The 14,180-nt window shown below is 37.5% G+C and overlaps 1 protein-coding gene across 1 annotated transcript in view; it reads right to left on the minus strand.

Annotated features, from left to right (window-relative positions):
• The window catches only part of LOC103255884 (dynein heavy chain 8, axonemal-like), a gene marked incomplete at its 5' end in the record, with an annotated part of 122,961 nt that extends 109,776 nt beyond the window's left edge, over nucleotides 1–13,185 (minus strand). Inside the window, 6 exons of the mRNA XM_008053806.2 lie at nucleotides 4,088–4,243; nucleotides 5,923–6,094; nucleotides 7,177–7,304; nucleotides 8,751–8,888; nucleotides 12,275–12,490; nucleotides 13,018–13,185. Coding sequence (XP_008051997.1) covers nucleotides 4,088–4,243; nucleotides 5,923–6,094; nucleotides 7,177–7,304; nucleotides 8,751–8,888; nucleotides 12,275–12,490; nucleotides 13,018–13,185 — 978 coding nt within the window. The remainder of the gene's footprint in view (nucleotides 1–4,087; nucleotides 4,244–5,922; nucleotides 6,095–7,176; nucleotides 7,305–8,750; nucleotides 8,889–12,274; nucleotides 12,491–13,017) is intronic.
• Nucleotides 13,186–14,180: the final 995 nt, after the last annotated feature.

A 14,180-nucleotide genomic window follows, 5' to 3' on the forward strand; every position in this document is an offset into this window, starting at 1 on the left:
AATGAAATAGGCCAGCCTGGCAACACAGTGAGACCTCATCTCTGAAAAAAAAAAAACACAAAAAAATTAGCTGGGCATGGTGGTGTGTCTATAGTTACTCAGGAGGCTGAGGCAGAAGGATGGCCAGAGTCTAGGAGGTCAAGACTATGGTGAGACATGATTGTGCCACTGTACTCCAGCCTGGGTAACAAAGTGAGACTCTGATTCAGAAGAAGGAAGGAAGGAAGGAAGGAAGGAAGGAAGGAAGGAAGGAAGGAAGGAAGGAAGGAAGTCTACTTTTGCCTTGTTTTGATTAAAAAAGAAATAATTTTTTAAAATTCTTCACATGAAGAAAGTTGTTCCCCTAGGTGGATGACTTTCTTTGTACAAACTATGTGTTCTGAAGGCCATTCGATGAGTTGATAAGGTAAATGAATCTAAACAAAGACTTTTAAGTAACTTTTTAAATAAGGTGAAACAAGACCCCAATAAGCCTAAATTTGCTTATGTCCTGCTCTGTTTCCCAAGGGGTAAACTCTATTTTTGTGACTTCTTTTCCAAATACAGAGATAATTTTTCAATTGTCAGTTTAAGATTATCTTTAACTATCTTCAATATCTGTATAAACTCGAAATAATATCTTGGAGTCATAATTTCAGAAATAATTCATTTGATTTTTCTCTTATAGAAATTTATCATGTGGTATCCAGCACCACAGCCTGGTTCATCTGCACAAGCACTCTGGTGTTGAATCTTTACAAGATGGTGAATATGTTCTCTTTCCAGAAATCAAAGCTGTAAGTTCTGGAGATGGCATTGGAGGTGGCCTTGGCAAAGCTGCTAAGGTAGAGTACAGCCTTGGGCATATAAACCATGCTTTATTATTCATTCATGTGTGCTTGCATGTGTACTTATCCACATATTCAGAAATAATGTTTTCTGAGTAAGGGAAATACAGTTCAAGTTGCTTACCTCCCAGCAGAAGATGGTTTTTAAAATAAGGAAGTGTATCAGGCATATTTCTGTCACTTCCACAAGAATGTTCCTGGAACTGGATTGTGTCACTGATATGGAAGACTATCAGTGAATTTAACACTAAAATGGACAGCTAGGATCAAGAAAAATCATCAGTGGCATCCATAGCCAAGTGAGACAGGAGCATGCTTTGAGCTAAGGATGTCCAGGCAAGGGTATAGGATTAAGATAAGCAGGAATAGCCAGAAGAGATAAGGGGAATGGAGCCAGGGACAACTTATAGTTGAGGTGGATCCAGGAAATTAAGTTCAAGAACAGGGGTGTTGTGATATATCACATGTGTACACTCCTGAGAATGTGGATCCTAAGAAGTTTTGTGGAATTGGACACCATTTCCCTTCAATTTACTCTACCTATTTCATTTTAGGATTTCTCTGGGTTTTCTTAGAAAACATAGATGTATTCTGTTCTGGAGCATTAATAAGGTGAGGGGTATCTTAGGTATGTCCTGAGCACTAGGTTGTGTCCACTTGCCCAAGAAGCCCTGATCTCAGAAGGAAATCTTTCAGCATTTCACTATTACATATGAAGTTTGCTATAGTATTCTATAAAAACTCTTTATCTAGTAAAGAAAGATCTCTCTTATTCTTAGTTTGCTAGAAGTTTTATCATGAATGGGTGTTGAATTTTATCAAGTGTTTTTTCTGCATTTATCAAAATGACCACATTACTTTTCTGGTTATTTTGTCCTGTAACGATGACATACTTTGATTAAATCACTTAAATTCAATAAATGTCAGCATTTCTGCTCAAAAAGAGCTGTGCAGAAAATTTAAATATGAATAAAACCATAAGCCTGGCTAATAAGAAGCTTACGGTACAGTAGAGATAATGTATTAAAAGCAATAATTCAAGATAGACTTTAAGTACACAACAGAAGTATAAACTAGACCTTGTGAAGATTCAGGACAGGCCATAATGAGCTGAGGAAAAAGAAAAGTCTTGATGAAGGTAGTGTTGGACATGAACTTGAAGAATATTTAAGATTTTAAAATTACCAACATCATTCTTCTCAGACCTGGAAATGACACCACAGAAATTCATATGGAGAAATAAACGACCACGAATAGCCAAAACAATCCTTAGCAAAAGAAACAAAGCAGGCAGTATCATACTTTCAGACTTCAAAACTTACAATAAGGCTACAATAATCAAAACAGCCTGGTACCGGTACAAGAACAGGCATACAGACCAATAGAACAGGATAGAGATTCCAGAAACAAAGCCTCAATTTCTCAACAAACTCATCTTTGACAAAGCCTTCAACAACCACTGGGGAGAGGAGAACCTATTTAGTAAGAGGTGCTGGGAAAACTGACTGATCACATGCAGAAGATTAGAACAGGACGTCTACCTATCACCATAACACAAAAATTAACTCTGAATGGATCAAAGATCTAAAATAAGACCTCAAACTATAAGAATCTTAGAAATTGCAGGAGACACCATTATGGAAATTAGAACTGGCAACCGATTCCTGATCAAAGCTCCAAGCGCCTGTGCCATAAAAGATAAGATAGACAAGTGGGCCCTCATCAAACTGAAAAGCTTCTGCACAGCAAAAGAACCCATCAAGAGAGTGGGGAGACAGCCCACAGAATGGGAAAAATTATTTGCCATCTGTGTATCTGACAAAGGTCTAACATCCAGGATCTACAAGGAACTCAAAGGTGCTGAGATGAAAAAAACAAACAGTCCCATTAAAAAGTGGGCAAAAGACATGAATAGACATTTCTCAAAAGAATGCAGAACAAACCCACATTGAGATACCACCTAACCCCAGTAACAATGGCCATCATTAATAAAACAAACAACAGATGCTGGCGAGGATGCGGAGAAAAAGGAATGCTTTTACATTGCTGGTGGGAATGCAAACTAGTGCAACCTCTTTGGAAGACAGTGTGGTGATTTCTGAAAGAACCAGAAATGGACTTTCCATATGACCCAGCAATACCCCTATTGGGAATATACTCAGAGGAACTCAAGTCATTCTATCAAAAAGATATCTGCACATGCATGTTTGTTGCAGCTCTATTCACAAGAGCAAAAACATGTAACCCACCATGTTGCCCACTGAAGCTGGGCTGAATAAAAAAAAGTGGTACATGTACACAACAGTCATAAATATTATGCAGTCATAAAGAAGGACAAACATATGGACTTTGCAGCAACTTGGATAGTTTTAGAGTCTATCATACTCAGTGATCTATCACAGAAACAAAGAACAGAGTACCATATGTTCTCACTCATAAGCAGACCTTGAACAATTATCATAATACTATAAGAAAGGTATTGGCAGTAGTGGGAAACTGCCAGGGGAGGGATGGGCACACCTCATCAACAAGGGTACCTGCATAATGAATATTTGTATACCTAACCTTGAATTGTACCCCACAGAGATGAGGGGTACAATCTTTAAAATAAAGAAAAAAAATATTTTTATCTGGGATATGTGGAGTGGCCAGCAGGATGGAGAAAGACATTTTGGTTATTAGAAATAATATAAGGAAAAACACGGAGGCAGGAGGCGCAGAACTTTGGGAACAGTGTTTAGGAAACACTGAATAGCCTATATTTGTAGTTGAAGTAAAATGTCAATGGTGACAAGATTCCCAAGGAGGTAAGGAATGTTGGAATTCTGCCCTTGTCTATACTCATCTTAAAATTAACACACTCTTAGATTCCAGCTCTAAAGCCGTCTCTGGTATGCTGTGTGGCACCAAGAGCCTAAGCAAGGTTAACATGAATGGCCTTGAGGGATCACAATGTCCTATTTTTGCTGCTTTCCTATAAGCCCAAATCCAAGGCCCAGAACAAAAGCCACATTCAACACTGGTGAAAGCAATCAAATCAACCAAAGAAATGTACAAAGAGAGGGAGAACTAGAGAGACTACAAGAGAGAAAAAAAAATCAGAGCTGTCATCTCAAATTGCTATAACAAAACTCAAGAGTGTAAATTAGCAAACATTTATCATAGAGATGACAACTTTATGACTGGAAGACTCAACAGAAATTTAGAAAAAAAGTGTCATGATTTCAAGATTACTTTCCCATGCACTAAATGCTACATACCTGCATATCATTTTCTCTTTCCTTTGATTTAATCCAAGTTTTGCCTTGAGTTTGTGGGTCTATAAGGAGTGGGTATCTGCTGGCCTTTGTCACAATAATGCCATTCTGGATTGAGAGATCATCTCCTGGTAGTCCCTGAAGCCCCCACTCACCAATCTGAACAACACAAAGTGAATAATACGACCATTCACAGGAGAACAGAAAGGCTTTCATTAGTAATAAAAAGTTCCACAGTGTAAAACAATTTAAAATTTGAACATTGTTTTCCTTTAAGATAATTGGCACCTAGAAAAAAGCAAACTTGTAAATATGAACCAAATGACACTCACTTCAAAAAGCATATTTATAATCTCATGAATCCTTTCTCTAATGACCCAAGACTAGTTTATCTTTTTATGTTGTATTTTCACATTTAGGGAAAACATTGTAAATTGATTGCATATTAAACCTGATTTGGGGTTAGTAGAGATGATGAATACAATGAGATGTCAAAGAAGAAGATATGCCTGAAGGATTGAACCTCAATAACTTCCCTGGCTGAGAATGGTGGCTCAAGCTTGTAATTCCAGCATTTTGGGAGACCGAGGTGAGGGAATTGCCTGAGCCCACGGGTTCGAGAACAGCCTGGCAACTTGGTGAGACCTCATTTCTACAATAAATCAAAAAATTAGGCGGGCGTGGTAGTGTATGCCTGGATTTCCGGCTACTTAGAAGGCTGAGGCAGAAAGATCAAGTCAATGCTGGGGTGGCCATGAGCCTGCCACAGCACTCAGACTGGGAGATGGAGTGAGACTCCAACTCAAAAAAAAAAAAATAGCTTCCCCTTCCTGCCCTTTGGTTCTCCCCACGTGGAGTATGGGTGATTGCATAACTGGAGCAAAATTAGATGAGATATTATATTTGCAGGAGCTCATCAATGACACTTTTGTGAATATTTTCTTCTCCAAATTTAGAGAGGATTCCCTGCCTCCCTCTACATGGTCAATAAAATCACTGGAGTTCCAATTAGTCAATCAGCCCCCACCTTCTTTAATTTATCCCAGGACTTCTGGAGGCCATCATTAATAAAGAATGTCCTGGCCCACTTTGCTTCACCAATGCTCAGTGCATCTCTAACACATAATCTATTTGCTGTCAGGGCGAGTTCAACATTGTTTGAATTGGAAAAGATTATATTTTTTAACTTTTAAATACAGATAACATGAAATTAATAGCATGGCAACCCCTAAGGAAACAGCAATGGAGAGGAGATTTGCAAATCAGAAAAGCAACTCATGAATACAAATTGCCTGGAAAGCATTTATTATCACAGGAGCTCTGCAAGATATACTGGAAATTGACAGTGGCATCAAATTCTCAGCAAGGAAGGTTAGTAGAGTAGGGCACATTATTACTCAGTGATACTAGAACATGCTATTGTTTTACATTATTGGACACTAAAAAAAATAGCGAATGACAAAAATTAGGTTAATACCAGCATTTATAGTGAAGATAATGCCTACATTTGCCTAAAATGAAAGAGAGTGCAACTCAAATGGAGTGGTACTAAAAAATGGAAAGTTATAAGAAGAGATCGGTATTAGCAAGCCTATAACTCACAAATGATCTTCAGTTCACGGCAATGCAATTGGTTTACATTGCAAGACTGCTTAAAATGCAAAGGAACTTTTATACTGTAAAGGAAAAAAAAATTTTTAACTCTTAGGCATCTTCTAAACAATCTTTTCAATTAAATGGAAAAAAGAAAAGAAAAAATTACGTGTGCTTTGATTTCTTAGTATCTAAGAAATAAAATGAGGTTGAAATTCAAATAATATCAAGAAAGGAAAACTTACAGTTGGAGGATCCACCAACATTGAAATAAGATTCAGGTTTTCGGTGAAAGGAATTTTCCGTGCTTTCAACTCTATTTCCCATTGATCTTTAAGCAGATAGTTCCTAAATATCTGATTGAAAGGACCAAGGTAGGAAAGGAATCCTGTGCACAGCAGAATGTCACCTACAAGTCTGTTAAGAAAAAAACACACAAGCCCCTCCCCAAAGTAAGTCATCTAACACATTTTAAGCTCTTCCATTAAGTTGTTTGAAATGTCATGTGTGCTGTATTATTCTGTTACTAAGTGAAATCCATCCTTGCCCCTGCTTGATACTTGGTAGCCAGGCATGGAAAAAATAAGCCCCCAAACCTAAAAGGGCGTGGGAGTGGCCACATTTGGGGTGGGTCAGAGAGCAAGAACAAAGGCTCACTCCTGAAGCCTACAGCCCAGAATCTTGGCACCTCATGGAAAGTACTTTCGTCCCATCCCACTCTATGGTCCCATTCATGTTTCAGTCTTATGTTACTTTTTAAAATTTTTTTAATTTTTAATTTTTTTGAGTTGGAGTCTCACTCTGTCACCCATACTGGAGCGGGAGCGGCCACTGCACCCTCGACCTGCTGGGCTCTGGCGATCCTTCTGCCTTAGCCTTCCAAGTAACTGAAACTACAGGCGTGCGCTACCATGCCCAGCTAATTTTTGATTTATTGTAGAGATGAGGTTTTGCCAAGTTGCCCAGACGGGTCTTGAACCCGCGGGCTCAGACAATCCACTCACCTCAGCCTCCCAAAGAGTGGGATTACAGGCTGAGCCACCAAGCCTGGCTCTTTTTAAAATTTTTTAATTTTTTGTCATTTTTCTACTCTTCTCTCATTCCCTTCTGTGAATTTTCTGAGGCCACCAATAGACACCAGCAAAAGATACCCTTGTATTTAAAACAAACCATTGATTCACACTCTCAAAGTCATAGAGGTGAAGAGTAGAGAATTGGAATGAGTATATAGATTGTTTTGGCAAATCCAAACAATATCAGAAGCGCACTCATGCTGAAAACCCACATTGCTAAACCACAACTGGGATTTACAACGCCTCACAAAATTTTCTTTACTCTCTGCAGTATTTTACAGACAGATTATGATTTTAAATTGTAAGCAAAGCACTTTCTTAATAATGAGATTCAGAGATGAACATATGGAAATGAAAGAAATGGATTGTATGCCCTTTAATGCCTCAAAGAAGGAGCATGATTATAACAAAGACCATAGTTCACACCTGTTAATCTGAGCTTTGAACTCTTTACTTTGTTGGGTCCATCGAACTTTTTCTCCACTGAGTCCATCGATGAGAGTAGAAGCTGCTTGCATCTTTTTCCGGCATGTATCGGCATCATTAAGCAAATCCTGCATTCAAATGGGAGAATGTCTCAAAAAACTCTATTTAAAGTGCTTAATCAAACATCCACTATATGCACATATGGAAAAATACATGGAGGAATTTCTTAATTTACAAAATAAATATTATCTAAAAATTAGTGTGATGTAATTTTACATATGAACTTCTGATCATTCAGTCATGATATAGTGGTTTTACCTTACAAAATTTCAGGAAAAGCAATTTTGTAACAGAGTATCCAAATCACATATGTTAAAATAGTATTTCTACTAATACTTTCAAAACAGAATCAAATCAATAAAAAATATCATTTTTAAGTCTTGGATTTAATAATAATCCTGAGCTTGCTGATGTTGACAAAGTACTGTCTCCCAGAAAAATTCTAGACAACAGTAGTGTTACTGCAGCCACCTTGTACCAGCTCATGAGAGCCAAGTGGTAAATTTTCAGAATATTTACAAGCTGGTATAAAATACAGTGTTTATTAAAAGTAAACTATATAAGCTTACAATTACACAAATTTCAATAAAAGCAAAGGTAAAAAATAATAAAAACTAATTACTTCCTAATTATTCACATTTTAGTATCTGTGCTTTTGAGGTTAAGCCCATTGTATTTGCATGGTGGTAGTAGCATATAATAGTGTGGTACTGTGCATCTTTTTCCAAATCTGTGCTCAGTGATGTTATGTTGGTAGTTTAAAATTGGCAGTGGTGGGAGTATTTATACCACAGATATCAGCAAAATTACAAATCAGGGCTCTCCTCCCCGACTCCCAGTAGACCGTGGAACATTTACCAGACCACAGCTGCTTACAAACTATTCCAGGAGGTCAAATTAGGATCTCCAACTACAGACAGGCTAGGTCAATTTCCCCAAACTATACAATTCACAAGTGCCTGAGCTGGATCTCCAACCCAGTTTTCTAATTCCAAAATCAGTACTCTTGATATGACATCTCAGCTCACTTTTTTTTTAAATTGGAGTCTCACTCTGTCGTGTAGTGGCACACTCACGGCCACCCTAGTGTCAACCTGCTGGGCCCCAGTGATCCTTCCACCTCAGCTTTCCAAGTAGCCAGAACTACAGGTGCGCGCGACCACGCCCGGCTAAGTTTTGATTTTATTGTAAACACAAGGTCTCTCCAAGTGGCCCGGGCTGGTCTCAAACCCGCAGGCTCAGGCAATCCACTCGCCTCGGCCTCTAAACGTGCTGGGATTATAGGTTGAGCCACCGAGCCTGGCCACAGCTCACTCTTATAGATGCTTGATTAGTAAAAACACAAAAAGTACTTTAGATTGCCAGAGATTCAAAACAGGTAGGCAGAGCCAGTGAATAAGGGCATTCTGGTCAATACCATTTCCTAACAATCATTTGTTTTATTTCTAAAGAAAACACATCCCTGTGTAAAGTTTCAGTACATTATTTTGGGAATTCTGTAAATTTAATCTCACCATTTTCTCCTTCATTGCTCCATCAAATTTTGCTTGCACTTTATCCAGCTCAGCTTGCTTCTCATCCAGCAGTGCCTGTGCCTTTCCCAGTTCAGCATTTGCCACTGCTAACCTGCCCGCCTGCTTGGCCAGGTTGGCCTGAAAAGGAAGAAGAGGTGCTTTGTGAGGTATACTAGTTCTATGCGACAGTCGTGATTTTTATTGGTAAATAACACAAATTACATAATTTTTACACTAAATGATACTTTGTCTGTTTTAGTGTTTGCAGCTGGAGAAGCAGAGAGTCAGGGGATATTGTATTGCTTTTTCTTTTAATTATTAATGTTCAACATGGAGAATGCAGCAATGCATGCATAGGTAGGAGAATAAAAGTTAACCCTGATTTGCTTAGAGATAATCTGTGAGTCTCGTGTTAAGAAGCTGATAACTGGACTTTTGCTTTTTTTTCACTTCATGTGGTACCTGTATAACCATTTTCCCATGTCCTTAAACACTTTTTCATGAACATTTGCTGTGTGGCTGCATGATATTCCAAAATTTGAATGTATCACAATTTGCTTAGCCTTTTTTCTACTTTTTATACATCTCTCTTCTTCCATTTTTAACTATTATAAATATTGCTGTAATAAATATTATTGATTATTTAAACATTTTGGATTGTTACTTTGTTAAAGATTACTTAAAGTGAAATTACTGTAACGGTAGTTTTAAAAATATTTTTCTAAGTCATACAACAGGGTAATAATCTGTTTCTTATAAATTTAAATAATTAACCAGTAAAGTAATCTAGGCCCAGAGCCTTCTTAGGTAGAAGTTCTTTGTTAACCTTTCTCATTTTCTTTCTCAATGCTTATTTGAATTTAGCCCTTTTCCCCAGAAAACTAGATTTTCAAATGTATTCACATATAACTGTGTAAAATTTGCTTTATAAATATTCAAGTCTACATATTTAGAATTATGTGGATTGATCTTTATATTCTCATTTGTTTTTCTGTGTTTTCTTTTTTATTAGATTTTCCAGGAATGCATCTCTTAGTTTATTTTTTTGCAAAGCATCAGTTCTTAGATTTACTCATGAATTCTGCTTTTCTCTTCTCTAATTTTTAATGTAATTTTTATTAGCTCTATTCTTCTTTCTGTAAATTTTATGTGTATGTATGTTTATGAGTGAGCATGTACTTCAACTCTTTTTTTTTTTTTTTTTTTTGCGTTGGAGTCTCACTCTTTTGCCCAGACTGGAGTGCAGTGGCATGCTCAGGGCCACCGCAGCCTCGACCTGCTAGGCTCAGGCAATCCTTCTGCCTCAGCCTTCCAAGTAGCTGGAACTATAGGCGTATGCTACCATGCCCAACTAATTTTTTTTAAAAATTATTTATTGTAGAGACGAGGTCTCACCAAGTTGCCCAGGCTGGTCTTGAACCCCTGGGCTCAGGCAATCCTCTCGCCTCGGTCTCCCAAAGTGCTGGGACTACAGGCTTGAGCCACTGCAACCGGCTGTACTTTGACTCTTAAGTGGAATTATCAGTTTCTTTGATGCATTTAAAGGTTAGAAATGTACCATATTGGCCACATCACAAAAGCTTTAGTAACTAACTTATTTTCATCATTTCCTAAATAGAAGTGACTGACTTTTTAAAAATGTAAACTTTCTAAATTTAGTTGTCTATAATCAGAGAAGGAAGCCCAAGAAATTTTTGTTTTCGGGAATTTAATCAAGGTCTTCTTTTAGCATGGACTATAATCAATTTTTGTAAATGTTTCTTGGACTCTAGAAATAATTTCCTAGTCTTTGTTAATGCAGAAGGAAGTTCAATGTAGCTATTCAACCTGAAAACTAATATTGTGTAAAATTTCCAAATAATTATTAATTTATGCCTGGTTCCATAACTTGCAAGGCCCAGGGCAAAATAAAAATGTGGGTTCCCTTGTTAAAAAATTGTTAGGAATTTCAAGAGGGCAAGCAGAGTACTAAACCAAGTGGACCCTTCTAAATACGGGCCCTGTGTGCATACCAGGGAAGCTAGCCCTCGTCTACCAGATATGTCCTGGGTTGATAGTGTGTGCCACAATCTCAAATTACAATGTTGTTTTTCTTAATTTCCACTTAAAATGCCAATGGATTTTGTTTTCAATAATTTGACACGGTTTTATTATTGCATAATATATTATTGTCTTCACTGTGGATAACTTTATCAATAAAAAATCACTCTCGCGGGGCTCGGTGGCTCAGCCTGTAATCCCGTGCCTTTGGGAGGCTGAAGTGAGTGGATTGCCTGAGCCCGCGGGTTCAAGACCCGCCTGGACAATTGGTGAGACCTCATCTCTACAATAAATCAAAATTAGCCAGGCGTGGTAGCACGCGCCTATAGTTCCAGCTACTTGGAAGGCTGAGACGGAAGGATCGCAGGAGCCCAGCAGGTCGAGGCTGCGGTGGCTGGGAGCAGCCACTGCACTCCAGTCTGGGCGACAGAGTGAGACGCCAAAAAAAAAAAAAAAAAAAAAAAAATCATTCTCATGTTTTGCTTTTTCTTAAATTCTACAATTAAAGTAACACTTCTCTTTTGGTGTCTTTTTGTTTGGGTGTATTTGCTATATTTTCCTACCACTTCCCTTTGTTCAAACTGTTTAATTTGAAAAGTATTTTCTGTTTTTCTCAAAGTTACCCATGCACAGAATTTAGAGACGCAGCCACCTCTATAAGGCTTATTATGAAAAACAGTAGCCCCCTGCCCAGTTACTCAACACTTACCCCATTCCACAGAGCAACCACTCACAACACTTTCAGTTTTGTGGGGGGTGGGGGATTGGGTTGGGGCCCTGGGAATAATGTGTATCTGGGTGATATATTTTATGAATTCGTGCACGCCTAAGAATGTCTTTCTCTTCCTTTAAAGATGAAGAGCAGTTTTGTTCATTATTGAATTATAGGACCACAGCAACTTCTTCCTTAAAACTCTGCATATGTTTTTTCATTCTCTTCTGGTATTTAGGGTTATGGGAAGTCTGCGACATCCTGATTTCTCTTCTTTTATAAACAATCTTTTAATTTTGCTTGCCTGTTTGTTTCTTAGATTGCAAATAAGGTTCTCTTTCTGTCTTGGAAATTTAAAACATTTCTAGGTGTTGATCCTAGCTTTTATGTTTTGTCTGTTCAAAACTTACGACTCCAGGTTAAAAAAAAAGTTTTGTCTGGAATATAGTAATTACTCTGTCTCCAAACCTAATCCCCAAACTTTAAAGAAAAGGCAAGTTTGCTTTCATGACAGCTATATTATTATCCCAATAAATTCATTTCCTGAGTAAGTTAACAAGTTGCTCTCAGTTATTTGTCTGCATTGCCAAGAAGCATGTAACAGATATGAAAAGAATGAGAAACTTTGAGAGGACATAGAGAAAAAAAAGAAAAATTTGGTACCAGGGACATCTCCCTTTGTTAGTCTAAATTATGTTTTGACTTTTAATAGCAGTAATATTGATGACTGATTATATTAAACATTGATACACAGCGAGGAGGGAAAATTTACCTTCAGAGGCAACACTTCCTTATTGATGCCATAAAATATTGCCATAGCAAGTGTCCAAGACAGCAGACCAGCCACATTCCCACAGACTTTTTTAGCGCTTTCAAAAGTGTAATCTTCCATATTAAAATATGGCTGTAGTAACTCAACAGTCTCTTCATTTATAGTGTCCTTGGGGAACTGCTGAAGGTTCCACAGGAATCCCGTTGCACTCATCAACTGAAAAATAGTATTATAACCTCTAAGTTCTGGGAGAGAAGAAATACTTTCTTCCCAAGTTAATATGTACTCCAAATTGAATTTCTTCAAAGAAGTAACAATTAATTTGCTCCAAATATACAACTCGAAACTATTGACAGTAGTCAACCTAAACTATAAATTGCAATTGTGTTCCAGTTTCCATGTTGAAAGAATGAAAAAAAAAACAAAAAACAATGTCAGCTTCCTGTCCAGTAAATATGTCTGAATTCAGCCACCAAACATGCAGGCCCTTTTTAAAGATTGGACTGGGTTGACACCAAGGCTGCACCAATACTAGCCACTGGCTCTGGACAGATTTCATAAAAAGAAGGCATTCAGCTTTAAAATCTATCCCTACTTACACTCTGGTTGGTATAGTTTAAGACAAACTTTTCAATACATAATGATCAATTGCCGTCTGCCAGCTTATAGGGTCTATATTGAGTATACTGAGCTGTGAACACCAGATGCTGCTCACAGGATTTACACAGATGGATTTTACTTACCTTTAACGACTCTCCCCATGATGGCTTGCAGCAAGGTTTTTCTGGATCCATAGTAACAGGGTCGATCTTCTTTTGAAAGAGTAACAGAACACAGTCCATGATTCTCATAATAAGATGTGGTGGTTTTGCAAGTTTCCTGACTGTGGCAATATCGTTTGGTTTGATAGTCTGTATTTGGGATTAGGAATCAATATATTTTTTGTTGACTAGTATTAAGATTTATATTAAAAAACTAATACTTTAAAATAATTTTGACAGAAAACTTAGACCATATTTTCTCCCCACCTCCTGATATTACCTCCTCAGAGTTTGAATTCCAAGAGTTTTGCACAGGGCTCTTTCTTTGTTATTTTGGTATTTGTTTGTTTGCTTTTATTCTTTACTCTGTTGCCCCCAACTAATTGGTTTAAAATATCTCTACTAGTTATCGGCCACCACCTCAACCAGCATTAATAAGGCCCATATGTAACATTTAGATAACTCGCATCTTAAATGCACAGAATATATATTATGTGTGGATAGTAAGAGAAGAGACAAAACCCTGAAAAGCCGAAACCTCACCTTCAGTCTTCATTTTGAGGGCTTCCCTGACTATGGAAGGGGGAGGAATTAGAAGGAGAGGAGAGAAGTTATTGTAAAATATATCTCATAAATATGTTAATAAATATATTTTTTTAAAGTTTCTATTCGTGAGCTGCATTTGAATTAAGACATTGTCTGACAGTCAAGGCAAGAAGGACTGGGAGACCATATGATCAATAAAATGTCTTAAGATTCCTTTGGCTCAGTGATCTCTTCCTTTTATATGTTACAGTAAGACCCATAAAAGGAGCGGGGATAGGGAATGTGTCCTGGTCACTATAAAATTTTTATCAAATGATTATAATAAATGTATTAACTCATTTAACAACTGCAAACATTCTCTCATACAAAACAAAACAAACAAAAATAGTCTCATCCTCGTGAGCTCCTGAAGATGGCAAAGAAAACACAATTATCCTACATAAGGACTTCTGCCATGATAGAAGCAAATGAGTGATAGAAAAACAAAGGAGGGGCCAGAAGAAGAACTGAAAACTTTCTGGAAGGAGTGAGATCTGAGCCCAGATTTGAAAAATGACTTATCAGACAATGAAGGTTAAGAAAAGCATTCCTGGCAGAGG

Source organism: Carlito syrichta, unplaced genomic scaffold (genome assembly GCF_000164805.1).
Source record: "Carlito syrichta isolate Samal-C Ts95f unplaced genomic scaffold, Tarsius_syrichta-2.0.1 Scaffold288613, whole genome shotgun sequence".
Classification (NCBI taxonomy): domain Eukaryota; kingdom Metazoa; phylum Chordata; class Mammalia; order Primates; family Tarsiidae; genus Carlito; species Carlito syrichta.